The sequence below is a fragment of the Oryza sativa genome, chromosome 9, assembly GCF_034140825.1.
Source record: "Oryza sativa Japonica Group chromosome 9, ASM3414082v1".
In the NCBI taxonomy this organism is placed as follows: domain Eukaryota; kingdom Viridiplantae; phylum Streptophyta; class Magnoliopsida; order Poales; family Poaceae; genus Oryza; species Oryza sativa.
In genome coordinates this window covers 15661895-15689844 of record NC_089043.1, presented here as the reverse complement: position 1 = coordinate 15689844, position 27950 = coordinate 15661895, and the positions used below count along the sequence as shown (strand labels likewise).

Sequence of the window (27950 nt, the reverse complement as noted above, 5' to 3'; positions counted from 1 at the left end):
ATCACAGAATAATAATAAAAAACACCTTTGATTTTACACACTTCAGATGAATTGTAGGATCGTAAAGGGCATTTCCCACCCCAAAAGCTAGCCATTGAGGTGAGGGACTCCTCATTTATATCTTATGTACTTTGCCCTTCCACAACCAATGTGGGACTATTCAACAATCTCCCACTTCACACATTAGTGTCCCTCAGCTCTTCACCGCCCCTTCACCGTATACGGGCCCCACAGGATAGGCCCACGGTCCATCAGGTATACGGGCCTCTGATACCAATTGTAGGATCGTAAAGGGCATTTCCCACCCCAAAAGCGAGCCATTGAGGTGAGGGGCTTCCCCACTTATATCTTAGGTCCTTTGTCCTTTCACAACCAATGTGGAACTATTTAACAAATATATAGTGTAAACCTGGAAAGTACCGTTGGATCGAGAAATGGACGTACGAGATTCGTCTACATCACCATGAGTTAAAATTTAACTCGCATATTCACTCATGATTAAAATTTTAGTGGAGTTAAATTTTAACTCATGGTGACGTGGATGAATCTCGGACGTCCATTTCTCGATCCAATGGTAGTTTCTAAGTTTTCACTATATATTTTCCCCCGCTTATGTACTACTCTTTACGCTTTATTATATATTTATAGTAGCCGTGATCTCGGAACTAGCCATTAGCTTTGGAGGACCTTGATTAGCTGTTGTAGACTTGTAGACGATCAGTCAAGCGATTGGTCGCTGACATATCAATGGAAGGCTTCAAGATCATCAACAGGGACATCATCACGGAGGCCACAGCCATGGCGTTCGCGGATCCCCACCTGCAGATCCCGGACAGCTACGTCCGCGCCGGCGAGGTCCCGGCCGGCGAAGTCGTTGGCGGCGCCGACGACGAGAGCCTCGAGCTGCCGGTGGTAGACATGGCGAGGCTGCTCGATCCTGAGCACAGGGAGGAGGAGATCGCTTGGCTTGGCTCTGCGTGTCGGAGCTGGGGTTTCTTCCAGGTTATTAGCTAAGCTAAGTAGCTAACCCAATCCACCAATTATGAGCGAAACACTAATTTTGTCTATTTTGGAAAATTCCCAACGTTTTCAAACTTATGGGCTGCACCAAATGAGTGTAAAGGTTTCTTCCCCCCTTGATTTAAGATTTTCTTGAATTAGGTGTGCGACTTAATTATAAAATAAATTGAAATAAATAAATATATATACATAATTAGTTCAATATGATGGTGCATATCTTTATGTATAATTTCGTTCAACAAGTTAAAACTAATGTGCAAATTAAAAGCTCATCGCCTTAAGTCATTTGAAATATTTAAAAAATCATAAATTATTTCCTGGAATTTTAAACAAATCTGAATGTACTTCTTGCATCAAATCTTGCAACTTTTCTACAGCTCGTAAACCATGGAGTTGATGAAGCAGTGATACAGAAAATGAAAGATAACACGGTACAGTTCTTCGAGCTACCCCTGGAGGACATGAACGCGGTGGCTGTCCGTCCTGGCGGCGTTGAAGGATTCGGCCATCACTTCAGATCATCAACCGATAAACTGGATTGGACAGAGAACTTGATCATTAGAACGCAGCCAGTCGTGGGAATAAATCTCGAATTTTGGCCTAGTAACCCACCCACATTGAGGTCCCTCTTCCGTCCTTGTTTAGTTATAAATTTCCAGCTTAAATAATTTAGTTTCACAAATTCATCAGTTCTTCTTTTACTATGGATTGTTCAGGAATTCAGTTAACAAATACGCAATGGAGATGTGTCTGGCAATGCGACTACTCGGCTTCATGGCCAGAGACCTGGGAGTTAATTGAGCAGGAAACACTGCTTGCTGCCTTCCGCGGGAAGCGGCAGACAGTGGCGGATCCAACTCGAGTCCCCCCTGCACCCATAAGACCCATGGATACCTTCCATAGCACCCTTTCAATTTTTTCATTATGAATGATAAACTAAAAGTCCCTAAATAACTAGAGGTTGACGAAACTGTGTAATTGAGCCCCCCAACCCCAACCCCAATTTTTTATTTCTAGATCCGCCCCTGGCGGCAGAGGATGGCCCTGCAGCGCTACCCTCCTTGCCGCCATCCGGAGAAGGTGATGGGCATTGCGCCGCACTCCGACGGCTTCGGGCTGACGCTGTTGCTGCAAGTCAATGACACGCCGGGCCTGCAGGTTAGCAAGGACGGCCGGTGGCGACCTGTGCGGCCGCTGCCGGGTGCCTTCGTCATTAACGTCGGCGAGATCCTCGAGGTTCTCACCAATGGCTACTACAAGAGCGTGTTCCACAGGGTGGTCGTTGACACCGACAAGGACCGGGTTACCGTCGTGGTGTTCCAGGACGCGTGCATCGCTGGAGTGGTGAAGCCACTACCGGAGCTCGGCGAGCAAAGATATCATGCGACCAATAGGTCGGAGTATTACAAGGGCCAGTTAAAAGCATTGCGTCGCCAAGGGGAAAAGTTCGTCGACACCCTTAAAAAGTGATTTATATCGCCAAACTTGTTTGCATGGTGGATAGTTTCTTATAATGTTATTGAGTAGTATTTGTGTACCTACATGAACAGACATTACTGGAGAAACCATCTTTGGTCGGTCGCCTAAAATCCACAATAGTCCCGGTTCGAATAGGACCCGGGACTAAAGATCATTTTTAGTGCCGGTTAAAAAAATTTTGAACCGGGACTAAAGATCATTTTTAGTCCCGGTTCAACAAAATATCGGGACAAGTTAGGGCCCCAATTATCTTTAGTCCCGGTTGGTATAAACAACCGGGACTAAACTTCACCCCGAGCCACGCGCCACTGTCTCGGTCGATAGGCGTCGTCATCGATCTTATCCCCTCCCCCTTCCTCTCCCCTCTCATGCATTAAATTAACACGGCCTCTCCTCTCTCCATCTCAGTCATCTCCCTTCTTCCTTCCCCTTCACCTCTCCTACCCCTCACCGCCTCCTCCTCTCCAGGCGGCTGAGTCCGGGTGGCGGCGGCTGGCGCAGCAGGCCGCGCGGAGGGCGGGCGGGCGGCGGCGGATGGGAGGGCAGCTGGAGTCGGCGGGCCGTGCGGAGGGCGGGCTGGCGGCGGCGGATGGGAGAGCGGCGGCGTGGCCGCGCTGGCGAGCGGTGGTGTGGCCGTGCGGGCGGGCGGCAGCGTGGCCGCGCTGGCGGGCGGTGGCGTGGCCGCGCTGGCGGGCGGCGGGCGGCGGCGAGGCCGCGTTGGCGGCCTCGATTTTTTTTTAAGAATTTGTGATGGATCTGAGAATTTTTAGATGTTGTGATTCATTGGATCTGAGAATTTTTAGAAGTTGTTAACTTGTGATCCATTGGATATGTAATGTATAATTTGTGATGTATTTCTTTTAGAATTTGAGATGTATTTTTTCTTGAGAATTTGTGATGTGAATCTTATGTTTGTGATGATACTTTGATTTTGATTTGGGGATATAGGGAGCAACTTGGTTTGGGAAGAGATTTGTGGGATATAGGGAGCAACTGATTTGGGAAGAGATTTGTGCAGTTCCAACTCGATTTGGGAAAAAATAATAAAAAAACAGTGGCCAACCGGGACTGGCGCTACCATCTTTAGTCCCGGTTGGTGATACCAACCGGGACTAAAGATGGATATTTAGTCCCGATTATTTCATTCGGGACTAAAGATACTCATATTTAGTCCCGGATCGCTACTAACCGGGAGGAAAAATGCTTTCTCCACCAGTGAGAGGGCATGCCGCCCATGGATTATGGGTAATTATGTCTTTTCGAAAGGACTGACGGCAGTGGCAAATTATAGGGGTTGTTCAGATTGTAGCCATGATAAACCTTACCAAATTTTGGCAGGATTTCTTACGTATTTACCAATGTTTGGCATGAAACCAAATTTATGTATATCTTTAGCAACTTTATAAAAAATAGTATGGTTTAAAATGATATCAATCTAAACAGCCCCATAGAAGAAACTTAAAACCTGATGGCACATAATAGAAGTAGACAAACTCAGTTGTAAATTATAGAACCATGGCAAACTCAATCGTATAAAATAGATTCTCTCCAATTAGTTTCTCATTAATCTTCTGACCACAGAACGAATCCGTTGATTCCTGCTAAGTACACTTTGAAGAAAAAAATAACCATCGAATGTGTATACATTCAACTACATCAACAATTGAAACTTCTACTGATGCTTATACTTATTCGCACTATTTATTAGTGAAAAATAATTTTTGACTAAAAACTTTTATATACGTGTCCTTATTGATTCAAAAGCAAATGCTATAAAATTAATTATGATGAAGAACCACAAAATCAACTTCAAAATTTAATTTTAAATTTTGGCTTATAATCATAAGTATAAGCGAAATAATGAGGTTGTTCCGTAGAAATTTTAGTGAGATTCATGTATTTATAATTGGACCTCCACTTTGTGGGTTAAAAAGACACGTTTGTGGATATATATATATATATATATATATATATATATATATATATATATATATATATATATATATATATATATATATATATATATATATATATATATATATATATATATATATATTAAATTTGTTTGGTGCTCCATGGTGCCCAGGCACCATTGTTGAAATTGAGTATATACCCAATTCAAATGAGTATGAAACTTTTTCAATTACTTAGGAATTAACATTAACTACTTTACTAACTAGTTCAAAGCAAGTTTGAACTGAATTTGAACTTGTTTTTGTTAGATTTTGATTCTAGGAATATAGCATCCATACATATAATTAGTTAGTCATGTAATCATGGATTGTGAAATAAAGTTAAATTTAAGTGGGTAGCGAAAACTCTATTGTAGTTCTACTAGCTCAGTCTCAATATAAGTGTAAACTACATCAGATGTAACATATTATAGGACTATATATGAATCTGGACAGTTGCATGTTCGAATTCGTAGGATACATCACATCTATAATACTCCCTCCGTCCCAGAATATAGAGAGTTTTCGAGTTGGATACGATTATTAAGAGAGTACGTAGAATTAAATAGGAAGGAGTTATGATTGGTTGAGAAGTGAATGTAGGTGAGAAAAGTGAATGGTGGGGGTTGTGATTGGTTGAGAAGAGAATGTTGATGGAGAAGTTTGTATAATTTGGGAAAAATCCTAAGTGCTAAAAGTTGTTATATTTTGGGACGAAGGGAGAAGCAGATTGTAGTTAGGCCCTGTTTAGATTCTAACTTTTTTCTTCAAACTTCCAACTTTTCTGTCACATCGAACTTTCCTACACACACAAACTTTCAACTTTTCCGTTACATCGTTTTAATTTCTTCAAACTTTTAATTTTGGCCAGGAACTAACTACAGCCTTATATTGGGATGGTGGGAGTATTTAGAAATAGATGGTGTAAACCCTTTTAGACTTAACTAGGTGTTGTGTTGTCAAATCAATGCATGTACACTGGTGGAGAAACCATCTTTCGTCGATCGGCCGAATTCCACGATAGTCCCGGTTGCAACAAAAATCGGGACTAAAGATGATCTTTAGTCCCGGTTAAAAAGGGTAATGGGCATATATGATCTTTAGTCCCGGTTGGTAACCAGTGGAAAGGAAAGCTTCTAGCCAGTGAAAAATATTAATATAGTAGTGCAAACTGCCATGTATGTTTTCCTTTTTCTTATAGGTGCTTTTCATAAACAGTCATGGCTCCTTTGGAAGGCAGGACTCTGAAAACATGCAAACATGAAAATGCATGAAGAGGATGTCATGTTCAACATAATCCTACAGAGTTCCAAAGCATACTAGAATTGGTGTGTTTGGATGGTTCACGAGAAATCAAAACATGGGAATTCTAAAGAAAATTGTTTGTGCTAGAGAGAAACTAGAGGGAGAAAGGAAGAGAGTGCATTGGGCTTCTCAAAGGTAAAAAAAATAAAGCATGAGGTATGAGCTTATGTTTATTTTCCTACAGGATAGGGGCATAGGAAATCAATCCATAGGAATTCTGAGATACCAGTTCCTTTGATCCAAATGGCCTTATAGGAAAAATTTTCTAAGGATTTCAATCCTCCACAAATCCTTCAAAAATCCAAAGGGCCCTCAACCTGTGTTAATTGTTGATCTAACAGTGACACTTCGGCAGAATGGCATTTTTAGTCTTCGTTACAAAACTAATGGCATTATAGTAATTTTAACAAAAGAAATGGCTGATTGAGAAATAGTGACATCTTCATCACCAAACTAACGGCATTATAGTAATTTTAAAAAATCAATAGCATATTGACAGATATGTCAATAGGTGAAACCCTTCTATAGCATTCATGCGTTTAACCCATATTTTAGAGCAATGTTGGTGTACATTTAGTGCGAGAGAGCGTAATTGAGTGAGCTTACAGTCTTTGGAGAATGTTGTCGTGCCGTCGTAGGTGATGAGGAAGTAGATCTCGAAAGCATTGAGCATAGGGGGCAACGCAGAGTTGGCAGTGGCAGCAAGAGTAATATTATACTCACCAGCAATGGCCATGAACAAGGGTGTGTACACGCTACTGGATAACAAGTAATGTGGGGTGTAATTGTACACTACCTGGTTGGCATCAGGGTAAGCATCAAACTCCCGGAGTTTGCTGCTCTGGAAGTCGGCAAAATGCAGGTACACCACATACTCTTTGGCCGTTGTGTCTTGCCAGCTTATGACGTTAAGCACCGTGCTGTTTCAGGATGGTGTGACAGCCGTTTGGAGAACACTAGAGGGCACCGCAAATGTGGATCCAGTATTAATGGTTGACGTGGTTGAAAGGTTGGCCCATGCGGGGTCAGCATTCATTGGCCACCAGTAGCGGTCATATGGATCATCAGGATACCTATATTTAAGAAATTAAAACAAATCATATATACGCAGCGTTTTATCCTTAGTGTTTAATTTAGAGATCGAACATCCTCCTCAATATATCTTGGTAATTATTTTGTTGTAGCAAATGCTCAAGATTCAGCCTCTAAAGACAACAAATTAAATGCTTTGTTTTCTCTGCATATATGTAGTTGAATTCGTATGTGTAGGTACTAAAATATTTTATCTTTATAGACTTTATTATTTTCTATAAGGAATTGAATTACCATGGACATACGTACACTGCACTCTTTCAATGTACATTGTTCTTTATCTCAGTCTTACGGAGTACTTTTTACCTGTGTATTTCTTCTACTAGATATATCTAAGTGCCAATTTCAGTTAAATTTGTATTTCCTGCACCACAGTCCACGGAAGCTACAGTACTAGGAAAATCATTTTCCAAGGTGGCCAAAAATAGTTTTCTCAGGAGGGGAAAGGGCCGCATATAAACAAAGGCCTACGAAAATATATGATTTTCGCAGACGGCATCTCCATCTTCATAGGCAGTAGTAGATCCACCAGCCTACGAAAATAATTTCGCAAAGAAAAAAAATTCGTCGCCACCACCCCTACCCGCCACCGTCGGCGGCGGTGGACGGATCTGGGAGGAAGGGAGGGAGAGGGTTGGAGCACCGTTGCCGCCTCCACTTCTCGTCGCCAAGCCGCTGCTAGCCCTCCTCATCGCCGCCGTTGCCAGTCTGGTGGAGGAAGGAGCCGAGCCGCCACATCCCCTCCCCTCCCCTCACCTCCTCGCGTCGCCGCTACCTCCCCTCCCTGAGACCAGCCGGTGGCGGATCCAGAAGGCGTCGTCATCGTCGTCGCGATCTCCTCGTCGTTGAGTCGCCGCCGTCGCCAGGAGAGGGAGGAGCTCACTGGTGGAGAAACCATCTTTCGTCGGTCGGCCGAATTCCACTATAGTCCCGGTTGCAACAAAAACCGGGACTAAAGATGATCTTTAGTCCCGGTTAAAAAGGGTAACGGGCATATTTGATCTTTAGTCCCGGTTGGTGACACCAACAGATCATCTTTAGTCCCGGTTCAAATGCTGTCAGGGCTTGTCAGGCCCCCCCCGGGATCTTACGATCTTTAGTCCCGGTTGGTAACACCAACCGGGACTACAGTCCCACCCCTTTATATATGTATTCTTCCTCCTCCAGCCCGAGCAGGTTTCAAAATTTCTTCAAAAAAGAGGGGAGGTCATGCCAAAATTTATATTGAATTTACTTTGGTGATTCTATACAAATAGGAGGTGCCTAAAAGGTTAGCAACTTCATCCTCCAATGTTTTTTTTGGTCATATTACATTTGGAGCTATGTTTTGCACACTTTTTTGTCTCAAAAATTTTGTTGTAAGTTGATGAGAGAGAAAATTTGTGTGGGAAAAGAAAGAATATATAGAAATTTTGTTGACAGGAAAATATAGTGAAAGTTAATCTTAAATAAAAGAAAACAAACTAAATTGAAAATTAAAAGAATTTAACATATGTATATGTGTATGTATGTATATATATATATGTATATGTATATATATGTATATATACATATATATATATATATGTATGTATATACATATATATATATATATATATATACATACATACACATATATGTATATATACATATATGTATATATACATATATATATATATATATATATATATATATATATATATATATATATATATATATATATATATATATATACATACATACATACATACATATATACATACATAATACATAATTGAATAATGTTATGTCATTATTGTATGATTGTTATTATTGTACGAATGATTATTTGTGTATGATTTTTTTTTCATTTCATGTAGATGGATCGGCAATGGATGTACGCTGACCGGCGGTCCGAAGAGTTTATTGACGGCGTGCATTATTTTTTGAGAGTGGCCGAAGCTAACAAGCAGAAGGGTTTTATTTGTTGTCCATGCAATAAGTGTAAAAATCAGAAGGAGTATTCTGCATCCAGGACTATTCATTTCCACTTGTTTGAGTCGGGGTTCATGCCAAGCTATAATTGTTGGACATCCCACGGAGAGTAAGGGGTTGAAATGGAAGAAGATGAAGTGGAAGACGACAATATTCCAGACTTTGCTCAGTACGCTGGATTTGAAGGAAATCAAACGGGCGAGGAGGACAGAGATGCTGATTATAACGACGTTGCGGATGATCTTGGTTAGATGTTGCAGGATGCCAAGGAGGACTGCGAAAGTGAAAAGGGGGCCCATAAATTGGACAAGATGTTAGAGGACCACAGAACGTCGTTGTACCCAGGTTGCGAGCAGGGGCACAAAAAGTTGGATACCACTCTGGAGTTCTTGCAATGGAAGGCAAAAAATGGTGTTAGTGACAAGGCATTTGGCGATTTATTGAAACTCGTCAAGAACATTCTTCCGGAGGGAAACAAATTGCCCGAGACAACGTACGAGGCTAAGAAGATAGTCTGCCCTCTAGGACTGGAAGTTCAGAAGATTCACGCATGTTCGAATGATTGTATCCTATATCACGGTGAGGAGTACGAGAACGTAGAAGCATGCCCTGTTTGTAAAGCACTACGATACAAGATTAGACGAGATGATCCAGGTGAGGTTGACGGGCAGCTAACAAAGAAGAGAATTCCTGCTAAGGTGATGTGGTATTTCCCTATAATACCACGGCTAAGGAGTTTGTTCAGGAACAAGGGGAATGCTAGAATGATGCGTTGGCACGCTGAAGAACGTCAACAGGACGGGATGCTGAGACACCCCGCAGATGGTTCGCAGTGGCGAAACATTGACAGAAAATTTAAAGACTTTGGAAAGGACGCACGAAACATACGGTTTGGTTTAAGTACGGATGGCATGAATCCTTTTGGAGAGATGAGCAGCGGCCATAGCACTTGGCCCGTTACGATGTGTATCTACAACCTCCCCCCTTGGCTATGCATGAAGAGGAAGTACATAATGATGCCGATTATTATTCAAGGCCCCAAGCAACCTGGTAACGACATCGATGTGTTCCTAAGACCACTGGTCAAAGATCTTAAACTGTTGTGGAAGAAGGAAGGTGTCCCCGTGTGGGACCAGGACAAACAGGAGGAGTTTAACCTACGAGCGCTGCTGTTCATAACCATCAACGATTGGCCTGCACTTAACAACCTATCCGGGCAGTCCAACAAGGGGTACAAGGCTTGCACTCACTGTATGGATGAAACAGAAAGTACGTATCTTAAGCACTGTAGGAAGGTTGTGTACATGGGTCATCGTCGATTCCTTGCAGCAAACCACCCGGTACGGAAGAAAGGCAAGCACTTTGAACATACGGCAGACCACCGTACGAAGCCTAAACATCGCAGCGGGAAAACAGTGTTTGCTATGGTTAAAGATCTTAAAGTAGTGTTTGGAAAGTGGCCTGGCAGCCAGCCTATAGAGAGCGAAGATGGTCACGCGGCGATGTGGAAAAAAAACTCCATATTTTGGAAGTTACCCTATTGGGAATTCTTGGACGTCCGCCACGCAATCGACGTGATGCACCTCACTAAGAACCTTTGCGTAAACCTTCTTGGCTTCCTAGGTGTATATGGAAAGTCGAGAGATACACTGGAAGCACGTAATGATCTGAAGCATATGGAACAACGCGGCGACCTTCACCCGGAACCAAAGGAGAAAGGCATCCATTACTTGAGTCCAGCCAGCTACACTCTTAGCAAGGCAGAGAAGGAAAGTATGTTTCAATGCTTCGAGAGCATCAAGGTACCATCTGGATACTCCACGAATATAAAGCGAATAATAAGCACGAAGGAGAAGAAGTTCACAAACCTAAAGTCTCATGACTGTCACGTGTTGATGACACAACTGCTACCAGTTATAATAAGGGGTATCCTCCCAGACAATGTCCGGGCAACAATAACAAAGCTATATTCTTTCATGAACGCAATTTCGCAGAAGGTCATCGATCCGGATAGGTTAGAAGCCCTTCAGAATGATGTGGTGCAATGTCTTGTCAGCTTTGAGTTGATATTTCCACCTTCATTTTTCAATATAATGACGCATCTGCTTTGTCACCTAGTGAAAGAGATCGGTATTCTCGGGCCTGTGTTTCTACACAACATGTTTCCTTTCGAGAGGTACATGGGCGTTCTGAAGAAGTATGTTCGTAACCGTGCTCGTCCAGAGGCAAGCATCGCTAAGGGGTATGGAACAGAGGAGGTCATTGAATTCTGCGTAGAATTTATTGAAGACCTTCGCCCAATCGGGGTACCTGAATCACGCCATGAAGGGAGACTACAGGGAAAGGGGACTCTCGGAAGGAAAGCAATAATGACGGTAGACAACAATTTATTCCGTAAAGCCCATTTCACGGTTTTACAACAATCTTCATTGGTGGCTCCTTACATCGAGGAGCACTTGGCTCTAGTTCGCGCCAGAAATATCGGTAAGTCCGATGCATGGATTACACGGCATCACATTGATACTTTCCTCGCATGGCTGCGACAACATCTCATGGGTAACGAGACGATTAACCAGCAACTGGCCTTCCTGGCGAGGGGTCTATCTGGCTCGATCGCGACATTCCAGGGATATGAGATCAATGGGTACACATTCTACACAAGAGCCCAAGACATGAAGAGAACGAACCAAAACAGTGCTGTTCGTATCGATGCCATGGGACACGATGGTACAACTGGCACGTATTACGGTTCCATCGAGGAGATATGGGAACTTGACTATGGACCTCTCAAGGTCCCTCTGTTCCGGTGCCAATGGGTTAGGTTGACTGGTGGAGGCGTAACGATTGATGACAGTGGGATGACAACGGTTGACCTTAACATGGTTGGATACTCGGACGAACCTTTTGTCCTTGCCAATGATGTAACGCAAGTTTTTTATGTGAAGGACATGTCTAGCAAAGGAAAGAAGGGCAATGGGCCTGACGAGCCGAAGCGCCACGTGGTTCTCCCAGGCAAAAGAAAAATCATCGGAGTAGAGGACAAGACTGACGAGGATTACGATCAGTTTGATGGGCAACCCCCTTTCACGGTGACGGTTGACCCTAGCATCCTCCTATCAAACGAAGACACCCCTTACTCACGTAGCGATCACAAGGAAGGAACAACAGTGAGGAGAAAGTACGTGCGGACAACCGTCACCGCCGATCTATTGCCGTAATTGTTGTAAACTATTTTGGATGTATTGAATATGCTAGCTATATATGATTAATTACAATTTTTAACAATTTAATGTCATGCATATACTAATTATATACGATTATTAGAATTTTTAAAAGTTTTAAATCATGCATGTGATATATACATATGTTAGTTATAATTTTTAACAATTTAATATCATGCATATGTTAATTATATACGATTATTAGAATTTTTAAAAGTTTTAAATCATGCATGTGGGATTTACATATGTTAGTTACATATGATTAATTACAATTTTTAACAATTTAATATCATGCATATACTAATTATATACCATTATTAGAATTTTTAAAAGTTTTAAATCATGCATGTGGGATTTACATATGTTAGTTACAATTTTTAACAATTTAATATCATGCATATGCTAATTATATACGATTATTAGAATTTTTAAAAGTTTTAAATCATGCATGTGGGATTTACATATGTTAGTTACAATTTTTAACAATTTAATATCATGCATATGCTAATTATATATGATTATTAGAATTTTTAAAAGTTTTAAATCATGCTATTAACTTTAGTCCCACATGCATGATTTAAAACTTTAGTCCCGGTTCTTAACCCTAACCGGGTTTAAAAAAGAATTTGAAAATAGCGGGAAAATATCTTTACTCCCGGTTGGTGAGAAGAACCGGGAGTAAAGATATCTTTACTACCGGTTCCTAACAACAACCGAGATTAAAGATCTTATCTTTAATCCCGGTTGTTGTTACGAACCGGGAGTAAAGATATCTTTACTCCCGGTTCTTCTCACCAACCGGGAGTAAAGATCCGGGGTATATATATTCCCGGTGCGCCCTCGTCTTCTCCACCAACACTTAGACGTTTTTCCATCGAGATCGAGCATTGGCTTCTCCTTCGCCGCCGTCGTCTCTCACCGTCGCCTGCCGGTCCTCGCCGCCTCCGCCACAGACGCCGCCGCCGCGTCTCTTGGGTGAGAGCCCCCGCCCTCTCTCTCTCTATCTCGATGTAGCTCTTTGTCTCTCTCTCTCTCGACGCCGACGCCGGGCCCCCATGCCGCCGCCGTAGCCCGCCGCCGCCGCGCCCCCACGCCGCCGGGCCCCCACGCCGCTGGACCCCCACGCCGCCACGCCGCCGCCACCCCCACGCCGCCGGGCCGGCCCACAGCGCCGGACCGCGCCCCCACCGCCGCGAGACGCCGTCGCCGCGAACGAACGCTTAACGAACGCGAAACGAACGTTACCAAACGCGAACGAACGCGAATGAACGTGAACGAATGCGAGCGAACGCTTAACGAACGCAAACGAAACGTTAAAGAAAAGTGAACGAACGCGAACGAACGTGAACGAACGCGAACGAACGCGAACGAACGCGAACGAACGTGACCGAAACGTGAACGAACGTGAATGTTAGTGAACGAACTCGAACGAACGTGAATGAACGTGAACGAACGCGAACGAACGCGAACGAACGCTTAACGAACGCGAAACGAACGTTACCAAACGCGAACGAACGCGAACGAACGTGAACGAATGCGAGCGAACGCTTAACGAACGCGAACGAAACGTTAAAGAAATGTGAACGAACGCGAACGAACGCGAACGAACGTGAACAAACGTGAACGAACGTGACCGAAACGTGAACGAACGTGAGTGTTAGTGAACGAACTCGAACGAACGTGAATGAAACGCGAACGAACGTGATTGAAATGTTAACGAATGTGAATGCACTTCAACTAAAAGTGTGAGAACGAACGCAAGCGAAATGTGTATGAACGAGATAATTAAACTATTGTTGAACTTAGCATATATATATGATTATATATACTTGGAAACGTGAAATACATTATATGTTCCTTTGCATTTAGACTAATACATTATTTTTGCATGTTGCAGAGAAGACGTCGTCGTCGTCGTCCCTCAAGCCGAAGTGGTAGCTAGCCCTTGAAGGAATTCGCGCAGGCAAGTGATGTAAAGATCTAATTGTTAGGGATATAATATAAGATTGTTAGATTTCTAATATAAGATTATTAGATTATTAGAGTTAGCATATGTGAGTGTTAGAGATTATTAGATTATTAGACTTAGCATATTTGAGTGTTAGAGATAGTTAGAGATTTCATATAAGATTATTAGATGTTTAATATACGAAACTTAATTAGACTTAGCATATGTGAGTGTTAGAGATTTAATATAAGATTATTAGAGATGTAATATTCGAAACATATTTGATTGTTAGAGATTTAATATAAGATTATTAGAGATGTAATATTCGAAACATATTTTATTGTTAGAGATTTAATATAAGATTATTAGAGATGTAATATTCAAAATTTAATTAGACTTAGCATATATGATTATCTACCGTACAAATACACGACACTTAGACTTAGCATATATGATTATTTGAGTTTTAATACAAGATTAGTAGAGTGTTAATATTACGCTTAGCAAATATTTCTTCTATGAACAGATGGCTGATCGCGATGAGGAACAGATACTGTACGATACAATCGCATCGGGAAGTAGCCAGTACTGGAACGAAGAAGAGGGAAACAATGATCCAAACCAGTACTTGAACGAGGAGGGGAACGCGGAGAGGGATGCAAAGGGGAACGAGGAGGGGAACGTGGAGAGGGATGCGGAGGAGAACGAGGAGGAGGCTAGTGGAAGTCATCCCTCCGCTGGACAGAAGAGGGCACGCGGACAACGAGGTGCCGCGAAGAAGATAGAGGGTCGGCACATCATAACTGAGGTGGACGCAGACGGCCGACCTAATGCCCCGGCACAAGCAGCCAAGAATTTTGTACGCCACAGCGGTTTGGTTGAGGGATAACGTGCCTGTCAGCAAGGTGTACTGGCGCAGAACAAGGGCACGCGGGGATGATGACAGCTTTGTCCCGGAATCAGAGAAAGAGATGCTGTGGACCACAATGCTCGAGACGTTCACGCTCCTTGCGGGTACAGAGAACATAGTGAAACAGTGGACTCTTAAGAAAATGGCAGAACAGTTCCAGACCTTCAAGGGAGATCTGTACCGGAAATACATCCTGAAGGGGCAGACACCGAACTTCGACGTATTCCCGAAGCTAAGGGATCACTGGGACGAGTTCGTTGCTTACAAGACAGGTCAACAAGGGCACGCGATGATGGAAAGAAACAAATAAAATGCCGCCAAGAAGAAGTACTATCACCACTTGGGGTCAGGCGGCTATAGCGTCGCGATGCCGAAGTGGGAGAAGATGGAGGCAAGCTTGCTTGAGAAGGGTATCGAACTGGCCACCGCTAAGTGGCCTGATCGATTGAAGTTCTGGTACTATGCTCACGGTGGAACGCTCAACCCAGGTGATGGCTCCTTGGTCTTCAGCGATCAGATACGCGAGGCTGCGAATCGACTAACGGACGCAGTGGAAGCCTCTTCTCAGGGCACGTTCCGACCCGACAGAGAGAAGGACGAGCTGTCACTCGCCCTACAAACTCCCGAGCATCCAGGACGAACACGAGGGAAAGGCGTGATTCCCTGGAAGATGGGATTCAAGGAGGACATCCACACGTATAGGAGTCGGATGAGGAGCAAGAGAGATACCGAGGCGAAGATTGCAGATCTTGTGTACAGGGTATCGAGCTACGAGCTCAGCATGCAAGAGGAGGTGGCCCGGAAGGTGGATGAACGCATGGCAGCACATCGGTCACACGATCCCCAGCCGTACATACCTCCTCCAATGGTCAGCCCATCAGGCAATCGTAGCAGCTGCGCCTCAACGGGGTAGGTAGTATCACATAGCATGAACGCCATGCAAACCCAGGACGAAACCACCTGCCCCGTTGATGAGATCACGCATCGGACACCATGTGAGCTGCATATTCCCTTCAAGAACTTATCAATCAAGGTATGCTCGATGTAATATATGATTTTTGACTCGTACGTTCCGCAAGTTGCTGCTTAGGTTGATTACTAATAGATAACCTCTCATCACGTGAAGGTGGCGTCGGGAATGGCCATCCCAACGGACATTTTAGGGACTTACCACTGCAGGCCGATTCCAGTAGGATACTCGAGGGTCGAAGTTGAGCTGGTGGAAGCCATGTACGAGGACCTCGAGTTGGACTACCCAGGAGGAGACGGTGAGACGCATCTACGAGACACAAGCCACGCCATTATACTATGGCGCGAGCAGTACATCATCCTCCCTAGGCGACCAGCGGCGTCTCGTGCACCATCTCCTCCGGCTCCGCCGTCTCCTCCTGCACCATCTCCTCCGGCTCCTCCGCCGTCTCCTCCTGCACCATCTCCTCCGGCTCCTCCGCCACCTCCTCCTGCACCATCTCCTCCGGCTCCGCCGTCTCCTCCTGCACCATCTCCTCCGGCTCCTCCGCCACCTCCTCCTGCACCATCTCCTCCGGCTCCTCCGCCTCCTCCTCCACCGTGTCCGCCTGCACCTCCCAAGACAAGGTCTCGCCAAGTTCCACCTCCTGCCAGCACAAGGGCAACGAAGAAGGCCAAAGTCGAGACCACCAAAAACAAGGAGCCGCCGTACGGTTGCTGTCAAGAGGAGCTTGACGCTTATGTGGCAGGAGAAGTGAAGAGGCAACTCAAGCCTCGGAGTCCTGAAAAGAAGATACCTATTGACCCGAGCGTGAAGAATTTCTTCAAGGGAATGTCCACCGCAAACAAGGAGGCCTTAAAGCTATCGGACTATGACCGAACACTTAGGAAAGCCTATTACAAGAAGTCCAAACCAGTTCCTCAGCTTGAAGAACAACCACACCAAGTGACCGGCGAAGACTTTGGCATAACGGATTTCATTTCGGACACCGGTCTAACCATGGCTCAGTTGGTTGGAGGCGCACCAATCCCGAAGGCGGAAGTGGCATACAAGTTTGAACTCGGTAAACCGCTTGTCAGGCCTGAGCAGCTGCAGTCCCTACCGACACAAATGTACAAATTCCATGAACGGTACATGGAAATGAGCGCCAATGGTAGAGAGATGTTCGGAGCGAGGATCAGAAACCCCGACTTCTTGCAAGGAGAAGATGTTCTATGGATCCATTTCAAGGATGTCTTTGATCTGTACCATCGGGACGCCCTCGACGTCTCTCTTCTGAGCGCATGGATTTTGTAAGTATCTTTGAGTTCGATTTGTTTCGTTCAATAATTAGCTCCTGGCATATATGTAAGCAATAATAATTTCCTTTCATTGTTGTAGAATGGAGATTCAAAGGGCCCGACGGCGGAGGGTTTATGATACTGGGTTCATCGACCCTCGGAAAATCACACCGAAATGCTCGACAAGTACGAGAAAGACATAGAGGACAATCTCGTCCATCTCCTAACGCAGCAGCATTACAAGACGTTCATACTATTGCTGTACAACACAGAGTGAGTTTTTATTGTCGTTCGAACAAATTTCATTCCCATACATATCACATGTACATTCTGATATTTATCTCATCTCACGCATATTCCAGATTCCATTGGGTCCTGTTCTTTTTCGACTTGGACGCATGCAGAGTCACTGTATACGACTCAATGAATAAAGAGGAGAAGGTTTTTGACAAGGTCTTCCAACTGATAGACAGGTAATATAATGCCATCTATTCCAAAGTCGCGGGACTCTGTTGCTATTATGTTGATCTCGGGTAATATTTAATTAATCATAGCTTGCAACTGCACATGTAGGGCTTGGGATCGGTTCCGTCAATTGGTCCGCGGGACTTGGAAAGAAAAACTTGGACGGAGGTTTCATTTTCCAGTGAGTACATGCATGATCCAAAATTATATTGAATTGAATCTCTAGTTACAGTTAATATAAAGAGTATATTAAATCTCTCATCGTTTCTCATGTAGTATGCAAAGCAGGACAAGGGAACTAACTTATGCGGCTACTACGTATGCGAGTTTGCCCACTGCCTATCAAACCAAATATACACCACACGAGAGCTCGATGTACGTATACATAAACCATTCAAAATTTCATTGCGTATCGATTTGTTAAGTTGTTTATTAATTTCATATATTGATATGTCATTATTTTTCGAATGATAGCGTATTCACATGAGGGAAAAACTCCCACACAAGGATTTTATCATGGCTGTTCAAGAACAACTGATGGGGTTTATCAACGAAGAAGTCCTTAATCCCGATGGTGAATTCTACTACGACGGATCGACAATTCGTAACGTCGGTCCTTCCTCTTCTGACGTAACGCAGGCGTCGAAGTCGTAGCTATAGCTAGCGAGCAAATGAATTGTACTATACATGCATGTATATATATATTTATATATGTACGTAAATTTACTTTAGTGTTAATATATATTTTGGTAACATATATGTACATAAAATGTTAAGTGCTTTAAATTATAAATATGTGTGTAATATATGTATTTATACATATATACATATATACATATATATATATATATACATATATATATATATATACATATATATATATATATAATCAACCATGCAGCAAACAGGGCCATGCAAATAAAAAAAAATGGTACATGGATCTTTAGTCCCGGATTCGTAGTCCCGGTTGGACAACCGGGACTAAAAGGGGTTACGAACCGGGACTACAAACGATTTCTCCACCAGTGGTAATAGGAAAAGCTTTTGTAGTACTGTTTATTTTGGGTCGACAGTGGAGCTAAGCAGCTAGCTATAGCTAAGCTAGTCATTGTCGTGACGCTGTCGATCGCGGGTCATCTGATCAGCTGATCTGATTGCCATTAAACACTCTTTGGCTTTCTTCTCGCTGGGTACAGTCGAAGTAACTCGTACGTAACACATGGTCCACAATACAGCATAGGGCTAATATATAGTTGCCGTATATAAATACCTAACAGTATCTGATTTAATGTAGCTATAGTACTTGATCCTGCTGTTTGACAGAGATTTTACTGTGGCGCTGACCGTACCGAATACAATTAGATATTTCTTCAGAAAACGCGATATAATCAAAATGGACAATCGTCCTTCGCTTTCTTCGCTCTATTGGTGCATGATGTGTGTCCGTGTAGCAACATAGATTGGACCGCGAAGACGTGTGAAGAGATGTGTTTATATGATCATTAATTAATTCTATCTAATTTAAACATATATATATATATATATATATATATATATATATATATATATATATATATATATATATATATATATATATATATATATATATATATATATATATATATATATATATATATATATATATATATATATATATATATTTGTAAGTATACGCTAGCTTATGCTAATGGGATCCTTTCTATCAGCTCTTACGCTAGCCGGAATGATATATACGTTCAATGGTTAGATAAGGTATTATTAGGACCATAGATATGCAAATTAACATCACATGTCACGTTAAAAACCCATATATTCTACACGTTATGGGCATCCGAACTGAATACTACTCATTTTTTATTGATTCTCAATTTTAGACTTATCAACTGCTGCTATAGAAGAGATTGAGACTAGTTAATAAAATACCAACAATAATAGCAGTGCAACGCACATGGTGACTGACGTACCGACTGTACGAGGGAAGGAAAGAGATAAGGGAGAGAGGTGGCCAGAGATAAGGGAGAGAGGTGGCCGGTGATTCATCTGGTGAGAGGGGAGGGGAGGGTAATGGAGAGTCACTGCTGGGTGGGAACCCGTTTTTAGTTTTAGGCCATTTTAGCCTCGGTTGTGTAACTGGGACGTTTAATTCGGGACTAAAGATAAATGTTTTTAATCTCAATTACTGACTAACAATCATCTTTAGTATCAGTTGATAAGGTTGTCTATATAAATCTTCATTTAATATGACTGTTGAAAAGTGACAAAAAATTATAGGTATTTTAGTTGAATGAAAAACAGAGTCTGCTCTCGAGCATCTATAAGACACTGCAAGTTTAATAACTATCACAAACAACTTGTATCCTTGCAGATGCAGGTGTACACACTCACCAAGGCCATCTTCACTATTTCCAAATAGAAGTATTTTAGGTTAGTACAAGAAATTAGGAAAAAGAAAGCATAGATAGATTTTGCCGGGGAAGTCATTTTATTTATGAGAAGGTAGTATCTACTGTCTATGCGCCAAAATGTAAGCATCTCTCAAGAGGTTCTCACCATGATAAATAAGGTAGGTGATCGAATGGTACAAGCTTGTGACTGATTTGTAATTGATTGATAAGAGAAAGCTTGTGATAAATTGATAAGAGAATATAGGCGGAGAAATTAATTAAATAGGAGATGGATACGATTGGTCGAGATAAAGGGTTAGGTTGAGAAATAGCTGCTCTTTGAAACAAATTCAAACTATATACAAACATGTAGTAATTTGTAATGTTCCTAATTGTAGAACCTACCTACCCACATAGCAGCATCGTTTCTCGTAGTAACTATTTTTTCAGTTGGTAGATGTCACGCCCAGAAATTTAGCCCAAATTTTCAGACTATTTTGTGTATTAAATCCCTGTCCAGGACCAGCCAGGGTACACAAAACGACAAGTAATATACAGTTCCAAACGTAAATAAAGCGTAAAATACTTACAAAAGAGGCACTTAGTCCTCGCACCGAAACGAAAGCAGCAGCAGCGGAAAAAGGCGATCCTAGCGGGGCTTCAGCTCCACTCCACAGGTGTCACACCCCGAAGTTCTCCTCCCAAGCCAAATTTAATTTGTAAACAACCCCAAGAAAATGCAGGTGCAAATCAAGAGAAAACCCTAAGAAAGTAATGCAAATAATAATCGGATTTGGCATGTGGAATTTTTCTTGAGTTCTACATGTCGAAATTCATTAACATGATTTTTAGTGGAATTTTCAGAGCTCTAGAAATAATTTTAACCAATTAAAATTGAGCAAGAAATATTTTAATTCTAGGGAAAATCCTTTTTCCTTTTTCTTTTTCTTTTTCCTCTCTTTTTCCTTTTTTTTTCAAATGGGCCGTCGGCCCATTTTTTTTCCCTTCCTTTTCCCCCCTCCCTGCTGGGCGGGCTGCAGGCCGAGGCCCAGCCAGGCCACCCGCCGCCCTCCTCTCCCGGGGTCACCGACAGGTAGGGCCCACCTGTCGGGTCCTTCCCCCACCTCCGGCCGACGCCGCGCCAGCAACCGCCGCGCCCGAAACCGCCGCCGCGTCCACGCCTCCGCCTCCTCCGGGCCACGTCGACCACGCCCGCGCGTGCGCCGCGTTCCCCGCGCCCACTCCCCTCTCTCTCCCGCTCGCGCCCGCGCCCGAGATGGCCGGGATTCGATTTTCGAATCCCGCCTCTCTCGCCTCCCCCACTCCCCCACGTCGGCCGGCGATTCCCGCCTCTCCCGGCCACGTCCGGCCCTCTCTCTCCCTATTTAAGCTCCCCCGTCGCTCCCTCTCGCTTTTTCCCCATTTCGCCTCCCTCTCCCGAGCTCCCCATCGCTCCCGCGCCGTGCGCCCATCCGCCGCCGCCGTTTCCGCTACTCCGGTCGCCTCTAGCCGCCGCTACACCCGCCGCCGCACCGCGCCGTCGCCGCCGTTGGGTTCGCGCGGCCGAGGTCCACCTCGTCCACCCCTCCTCCGTAGAGATTCGCCGCCGGAGCCCCATCCCCGTCGTGCGCTGGTGAGTGACGCCATGGCCGCCGCCTTCGGCCGGCGCCCTCGCTCTCTCGCACTCTCCTCTCTCCATCTAACCCCTCTCCTTTTGTTTGTTAGGAGGTTCCGGAGCTCGTCCCGCCGTCACCATCGTCCTCCGTCGCCCGCCGTCGTCGACCGTTATCGGTGAGGCCTCTCCTCCTCTTTCTCCCTCTCCCGCACCGTTTAGCCGTCGCGCCGCCGCTTAGCCGCGTAGCTGCCGCTTCACCTCTAGCCGCCGCTCTCCGCCGCCGGTCGGTCGCCGTCGGCCGCCGTCTTGCGCCGCTGCCGCATGTGCGCCGCGCCGTCGCGCGCCATGGTCGCCGGGCCGGTTTGCGCCGTGCCCGCGTGCACCGGCCGCGAGCTCCCGCCGCCGTCCGATCTACCCTTGGGTAGATCGGGGCCATCGGTTCGGCCGCCACGTGGCGCGCCGCTCCTCCCCGGTCCGTGGACCCGATCCGCCGTGGACCGCCCTCCCCGAGCCGCTGACCGGTGGGGCCCGCTTGCCGGCGCCCCTTCCTCCCTCTCCCGAGCCGCTGACCGGTGGGGCCCGCATGTCGGCGCCGCGCCCCGCCTTGATGACGTCAGCCCTGGAATATATTGCGCAATAAATGATTTAAGGTTTTTCTTGTATAGTAATAAACACAGTGAATCTTCTAAAATTCATAACTAATTCATCCGAGCTCCGTTTAAGCCCATTCAAGTCTCAGTAAATCAAGAAAAATGTGTAGAATCCATTAAAAATAGTTTTGTTCCCTGTTTCAGTAGTCTTATAGCCTGTTTGCAATGTTTGCTTTGTATGTCGCTAGATTCCGATTCCTCCGACGCTCCGGTGTACTTCGAAATAGTCGCTGAGGTTTCTCCAGCAGCAGAGCAAGGCAAGTCATACTTGTCACTTGAACATGTTGATCCTATATTGCAAATGCTCTATTGTTTTCTTTGAAATATTGCATTGTTTTATAATGTTACTATGGGATGTTTACCTATTGTTACAGCCATGCTATTTTGATACCATGCTCCTTTGTTAGCTTGGGTTATAACATGAATAGACTTTGGACTAGGAATTGCTTAGCCATGCTTAGTTCAACTAGTTCACAATGGGGAAAATCACATTAATGTTTAGACTGTTGGTTCTAATGGCTTTGTTGGATTAGTGACACCGCTTTGGTGTTGGTTAATTAAAATAAACAACATGGTGGGCTGTGGGTGCATGGTTTAGCAGGTCGCACCCATGGCAGTTAAGGACCGGTTCGCGGGATGCCCTGGAAGAACTTATCGTACTTACCACAAGCCAGCGAGGGCAACGGCTGGGCTTGTAGTGTAGCTTTCCTCTAGTCGACGCATCCAGGCAAGGGTGGGCGTGATGGAGCGGGGCGGGCCCTGCGACGGCCTCTGTCGCTTCCGGATTCACCTAGGCACGAGAGGGGATTGCCCGTTGCCCGCTGGGGACGGGGGTGAAACCTGAGGTGTGGTGTGCTTGGCTAGAGGGGTTATGCGAAGGGTCCTGTCACGGCCTCTTTCCGATATGTCGTGGTGGCATGTCGGCGCACGGAAACATGTCGTGGGGCTGTGTCTTGTGGGTACAGTTGTACACCTCTGATCAGAGTAAAACTATTCGAATAGCCGTGCCCGCGGTTATGGGCGGTCAACCAGATTCACCGTGATTAGGCTCACCCTAGTGTAATCTTTTGAATTTGGATAGTTTAGGTGGATGGTTGGGCCTGTCGCAACGTGGGTTAGCGTTGGACAGTGGATAGTGGATATTGTTTAATTATTACAACTGTTTAAATCTTTCAACTTCTGTTTATAGATGCTCACTTTATGCAAATGAACCACTTCAGCTCTTCTTTGATGATTCCCTGCATCATATCCCTATTCCGGTATGACTTGCTGAGTACAGTGGGTAGTACTCAGTCTTGCTCTATTTTTCCCAACCCCAGAGTTCGAGTATGTGTCAGATGGAGGTGTCTCTGAGGAGTAGGCTTCGTCCGTGCCGTCGAGGATGCCTGTGGAGTGGTGTTCCCACTGCAGTTCTAGTCAAGGCTTAGCTCCTGTTGTCTTTCGTTTTTCCGCTGCATTTATGTAAGACTTTTATGATGTTTGTAAGACGTGGATCTGAATGTCAACATTGTCGTTTGTGTACCCCGGCTGGTCCTGGACGGGGATTTTAATGCACATTCTGCTTGAAATTCTATTCGGGAATTTCTGGGCGTGACAACAGGCAAAACTTAACTGGGGTCTGAGCCTTGGTCCTCTAACTTCGTCTTCAGCTCAGAAGCACTACACTTCTGAAAAGGGGGAATAATAGCAAGGCTGAGTACAATCACCGTACTTAGCAAGCCATACCAACGATGCAGACGTGCAAGGGGATACAAGGATGGTTTGTGGCTATTTGCATAAAGGCAGTTGTAAAACATTTTATTGAGCAAACCAGTAAAACTATTGAGTAATTAGAGTAACATTAAATCTCCACTGATTAACGCTACACCACGTTGAACAGGCCCAACCAACCCACCTGAACTACAGTGTATCGGGTCGATTTATTAAGTGTGAGACTAATCACGGTGGATCTGGTCGACCGCCCATAACCGCGGGCACGGCTATTCGAATAGTTTTACTCTGATCAGAGGTGTACAACTGTACCCACAAGACACAGCCCCACGACACGTTACCGTGCGCCGACATGCCACCACGACATACCAGAAAGAGGCCGTGACAGGACCCTTCACATAACTCCCTCTAGCCAAGCACACCACACCTCAGGTTTCACCCCCGTCCCTAGCGGGCGACGGGCAGTCCCCTCTCGTGCCTAGGTGAATCCGGAAGCGACAGAGGCCGTCGCAGGGCCGGCCCCGCTCCATCACTCCCACCCTTGCCTGGATGCGTCAGCTAGAGGAAAGCTACACTACAAGTCCAGCTGTTGCCCACGCTGGTTTGTGGTAAGTACGATAAGTTCTTCCAGGGCATCCCGCGAACCGGTCTTTAATTGCCATGGGTGCGACTAGCAAAACCATGCACCCACAGCCCACCATTCAGTCGCATTTTAGTTGGATAATTACGACCATGAAGCACGGCCAGATGTCTCGAGCACGCAGCTCAACAAGATACTAGAATGTCTAATACAGCAATTATCCCATCAACTGAGCTAGTGGTAATTAAGCATGGCTAAGCATATAGTTCTAACTAGGTCATCAAAGTAACACAAGCTAGGCGATTTATTACCCATGGTTGACAAAGGACAGATATCAAGTAAACATGGCACAAGCGAGCAGATAGGTAAAACCCTGACCCCATGTAATTAGCAAAACATGCATATTTATTTGCAAACAGTAAAACATTTGTAAATTGGGATCAACATGCTCAAGGGGAATGTGTGACTTGCCTTGCTTCTTCACTTTGATCTTCCGAACTCTTTTCCTCGCGACCGCGGACTTCCGAAACGACGGATTCTACACGCTGGCATGTAAAACGAGGAAAAACTCTAATAAAAACCAAGAAAATAGTACATTAAAACTAAACAAACATGTAGAGCTCAATTTTAGATGAATTTTGCAAGTTGAATGGCTCAATTCGGAGTTCGAATGAATTAGGTATGAATTTTAGAAGTTTTGAGCCATTTAAATGAATTTCTAGAATTAAACTCGATTTATTGCGCAATTATTATTTATTTTCTCAAAGGAAAAAGCTTAAGCGCTGACGTCATCAAAGAGGCCGGCGCCGACAGGCAGGCCCCACACGTCAGCGGGTCAAGGGAATCGGTCCACCGTGGACCGGGACCACAGGGTGGCGCGGCTGAGCATGGGCACGGCTCAGGCCGGCCCGGCCGAGCGACGGCTCGCGGCGGCGCGGCCTCCTGCGGCGACGGCCGGTGCATGCGAGAAAGCGGCGGTGAGGCGCGGCAAGGGAATCCGGGCGGCCCAGGCGAGCGAGGCGGCGGAAGCCGGCCGGCGGCGCTCCTCGGGATGAAGGCGGAACAGCGGCCCGGCGGCGTTCCGCGAGCGAGAACCGGCAGACGGCGGCCGGAAGGACCTGGGGAGGATGGGGGAGAGGTTAGGAGGGGGAGAGAGGGCTCCCAGCGGCATGAATCGCTGGTCGGAGGGGAGAACGGGCGGCGGATGCTCACCGGCGCGAGGGGAACCGTGTTCCGGCGGGATCCCGGCCGTGAAAAGCGGCGGCCGAGGTGCTCCTCGGCGCTGCGAAGCGAGCGGCGGCTGGAGTCGGCGGCTTCGGTGGAAGGAGGTGGTGCGCGTGGCGACGGTGCTTCGGAGGCGGGGAGGGGAAATGGAGCGGACGCCGGGGTGTGGCACGACGTGGCGAAGCCACTGGTGGCGGTCGTGCGGAACGACGGTGGTGGGAGCGGCTGTGGCGACCGGCTGGAGGGTCGTCGGCGAGCGGCGGCGGGAGGTGCAACGGTGGCGGGGTGGTTTTCGTGCACGGGAGGGCTCGGGAGAGAGGGGAAAATGGAGAGGGAGGTGCGGGGAATGTTTTTATAGGGGAGGGGAGGCGGGATCGAGCCCGAGAGAGGTAGAAACCGGCCGGCGACGTGGGAGGAGAGAGAGAAGCGGGAGGCGGCGACGTGGCCGGATTTTGCGGGGAGAGTGGGGGGAAACGGCGCGGACGTGGGCGACGACCGCGTCCACGCACGCGCGGGAGAGGGAGTCGCGCGGGAGAGGCGGCGATGTGGGAGGATTTGGCGGCCATGGCGGCGGTTGGGGATGGAGCTGGAGGTAGGAGATGACATGTGGGGCCCACCTGTCGGAGAGAGGGGGAGGGGAAAACGGGCTAGGGAGGAAATGTAGACTTGAGGGAGAGAGAGAGCCGAGCGGGCCGAGGAAGGGAAGCCCGGCCTAGGAAGGAGGAGGGGAGGAATTTGGGCCGAGCCCGAAAGGAAGGAAGGGGAAGATTATTTTCTTTTCTTTTTATTCTAATTGGTTAAATGAACTTTGTGCTATTTAAAATTATTTCTTGAGCTCCGAAAATTCACGAGAAATTTCAGAGAGTATTTTAGGGCACAAAGAATATTGAAAAATATTCCCGGACAATGATTTTTAAGGGAAAATTTTAATTCTCCCATTAATTCACTCGAATAAATTGCTTAAATTTTTATTTAATTTCTAGGAAATGCATTATTAAATGATTTTTAATCCCGAACGAAAATCGGGGCGTTACAGTAGACAATATACCCGTTCACAGCGAGCTACCCCCTCCATCCGAAATTGATCATCCCCTAAGCAAAATGCACCAAGACCAAGGACACCAAAATATTCATCATTCTAAAAAAATAGTCATCATGGATCAAGATGCTCCATTGCTTTGTGTCCCATGGATTGCTCATGTTCTAAATATTACATGTCATTGCACCAATAAAAATTAATCTTGGTTGGTTGCATGCATGAAACACATTTAATGATGTGCATTTACTTTTTGCATAAATAAACGAAGAGACACTTGTTAGATGATGATCATTTTGTAAAGACGTCAAAAATTTTAGGGGATGATCAAAATGGAATGGAGAGAGTACTTATTATGGCTTCCTCAAATATCAACATATGTCATATGAGTCTTTGGAGGCGCTAAAAAAATGTGTGCGTCTGTGCATTAATAAAGGTGAGTGTACACATGTGTATATGAACACCTGCATCTACAAGTGCCACCGTCTTTTTAATACACCATGTAATAACTATTCTGTGTAAAAAATCCGTAGAAAAAATGTAGTTAAGTACTTTTGAAATGTGCAATATTCTTAGTTTCTAGAGGTGGTCGGCTTAATTAAACGACTACCTCGATAAATGTAATTCTATAAAACTACTGGTGGTAACCTCTAGTTCCTCTTTTCCTCCTCGATCTCTCTCCACACAGCTTCTTCCTTGCTCGCCTGCTTTCTCCCTTGCTAGCTCCTAGTTGTGGCCTAGAGGTATTGACCAGATCTAGCCACGATGAGCCTGATTCGGTAGAAGGGAACCCTAATTTCTAGATCTGGCTCATCATGACACTAATAAGACACTGCATAGGAAAATCCTTTTGTTCGATCGATCGATCCCTTTTATTGATATAAATCATAATAACAAGCAAGCTGACACAGTATACATAATTTTTTATCGCTGGACATGCAGGTACACCTAGGGGTGTAAGTGGCTAACCCGCGAAACTCACTTATAGACTAAAATAAGCCGCGAACCCGCTTATTTTGATCTATAAGTAGATTCGCGGCTGTCCCACTTACACCCCTAGGTACACCAATACTACTGAATAGCATTAAAAGAAATTATTCACCATCACTTCTTACAATACACTATTCACCGAGCAAACCAGAATGGCTATATCGGA

General features: G+C 45.2%; 1 protein-coding gene and 1 pseudogene across 1 annotated transcript; both read left to right on the top strand.

The window, feature by feature from the left end:
• The first annotated feature begins 632 nt into the window (after window positions 1-632).
• LOC4346830 (S-norcoclaurine synthase 1) lies at window positions 633-2561 on the top strand. Its single transcript, XM_015755884.3, has 4 exons — window positions 633-1002; window positions 1398-1642; window positions 1737-1812; window positions 2038-2561. Exons 1-4 carry the CDS (start codon window positions 748-750, stop codon window positions 2488-2490), a joined length of 1029 nt encoding a protein of 342 aa, XP_015611370.1. The 5' UTR covers window positions 633-747; the 3' UTR covers window positions 2491-2561.
• Window positions 2562-8701: 6140 nt separating this feature from the next.
• On the top strand, window positions 8702-11998 carry LOC107278938 (uncharacterized; annotated as a pseudogene).
• Window positions 11999-27950: the final 15952 nt, after the last annotated feature.

What these genes read in the sequence shown, in the direction of transcription:
- LOC4346830 (XM_015755884.3), top strand. Translation starts at nt 748, where the DNA reads ATGGAAGGCTTCAAGATCATCAACAGGGACATCATCACGGAGGCCACA. An exon ending in GGAGCTGGGGTTTCTTCCAG is followed by an intron (nt 1,003 to 1,397) that starts GTTATTAGCTAA and finishes ACTTTTCTACAG; the next exon opens with CTCGTAAACCATGGAGTTGA. An exon ending in AGTAACCCACCCACATTGAG is followed by an intron (nt 1,643 to 1,736) that starts GTCCCTCTTCCG and finishes TGGATTGTTCAG; the next exon opens with GAATTCAGTTAACAAATACG.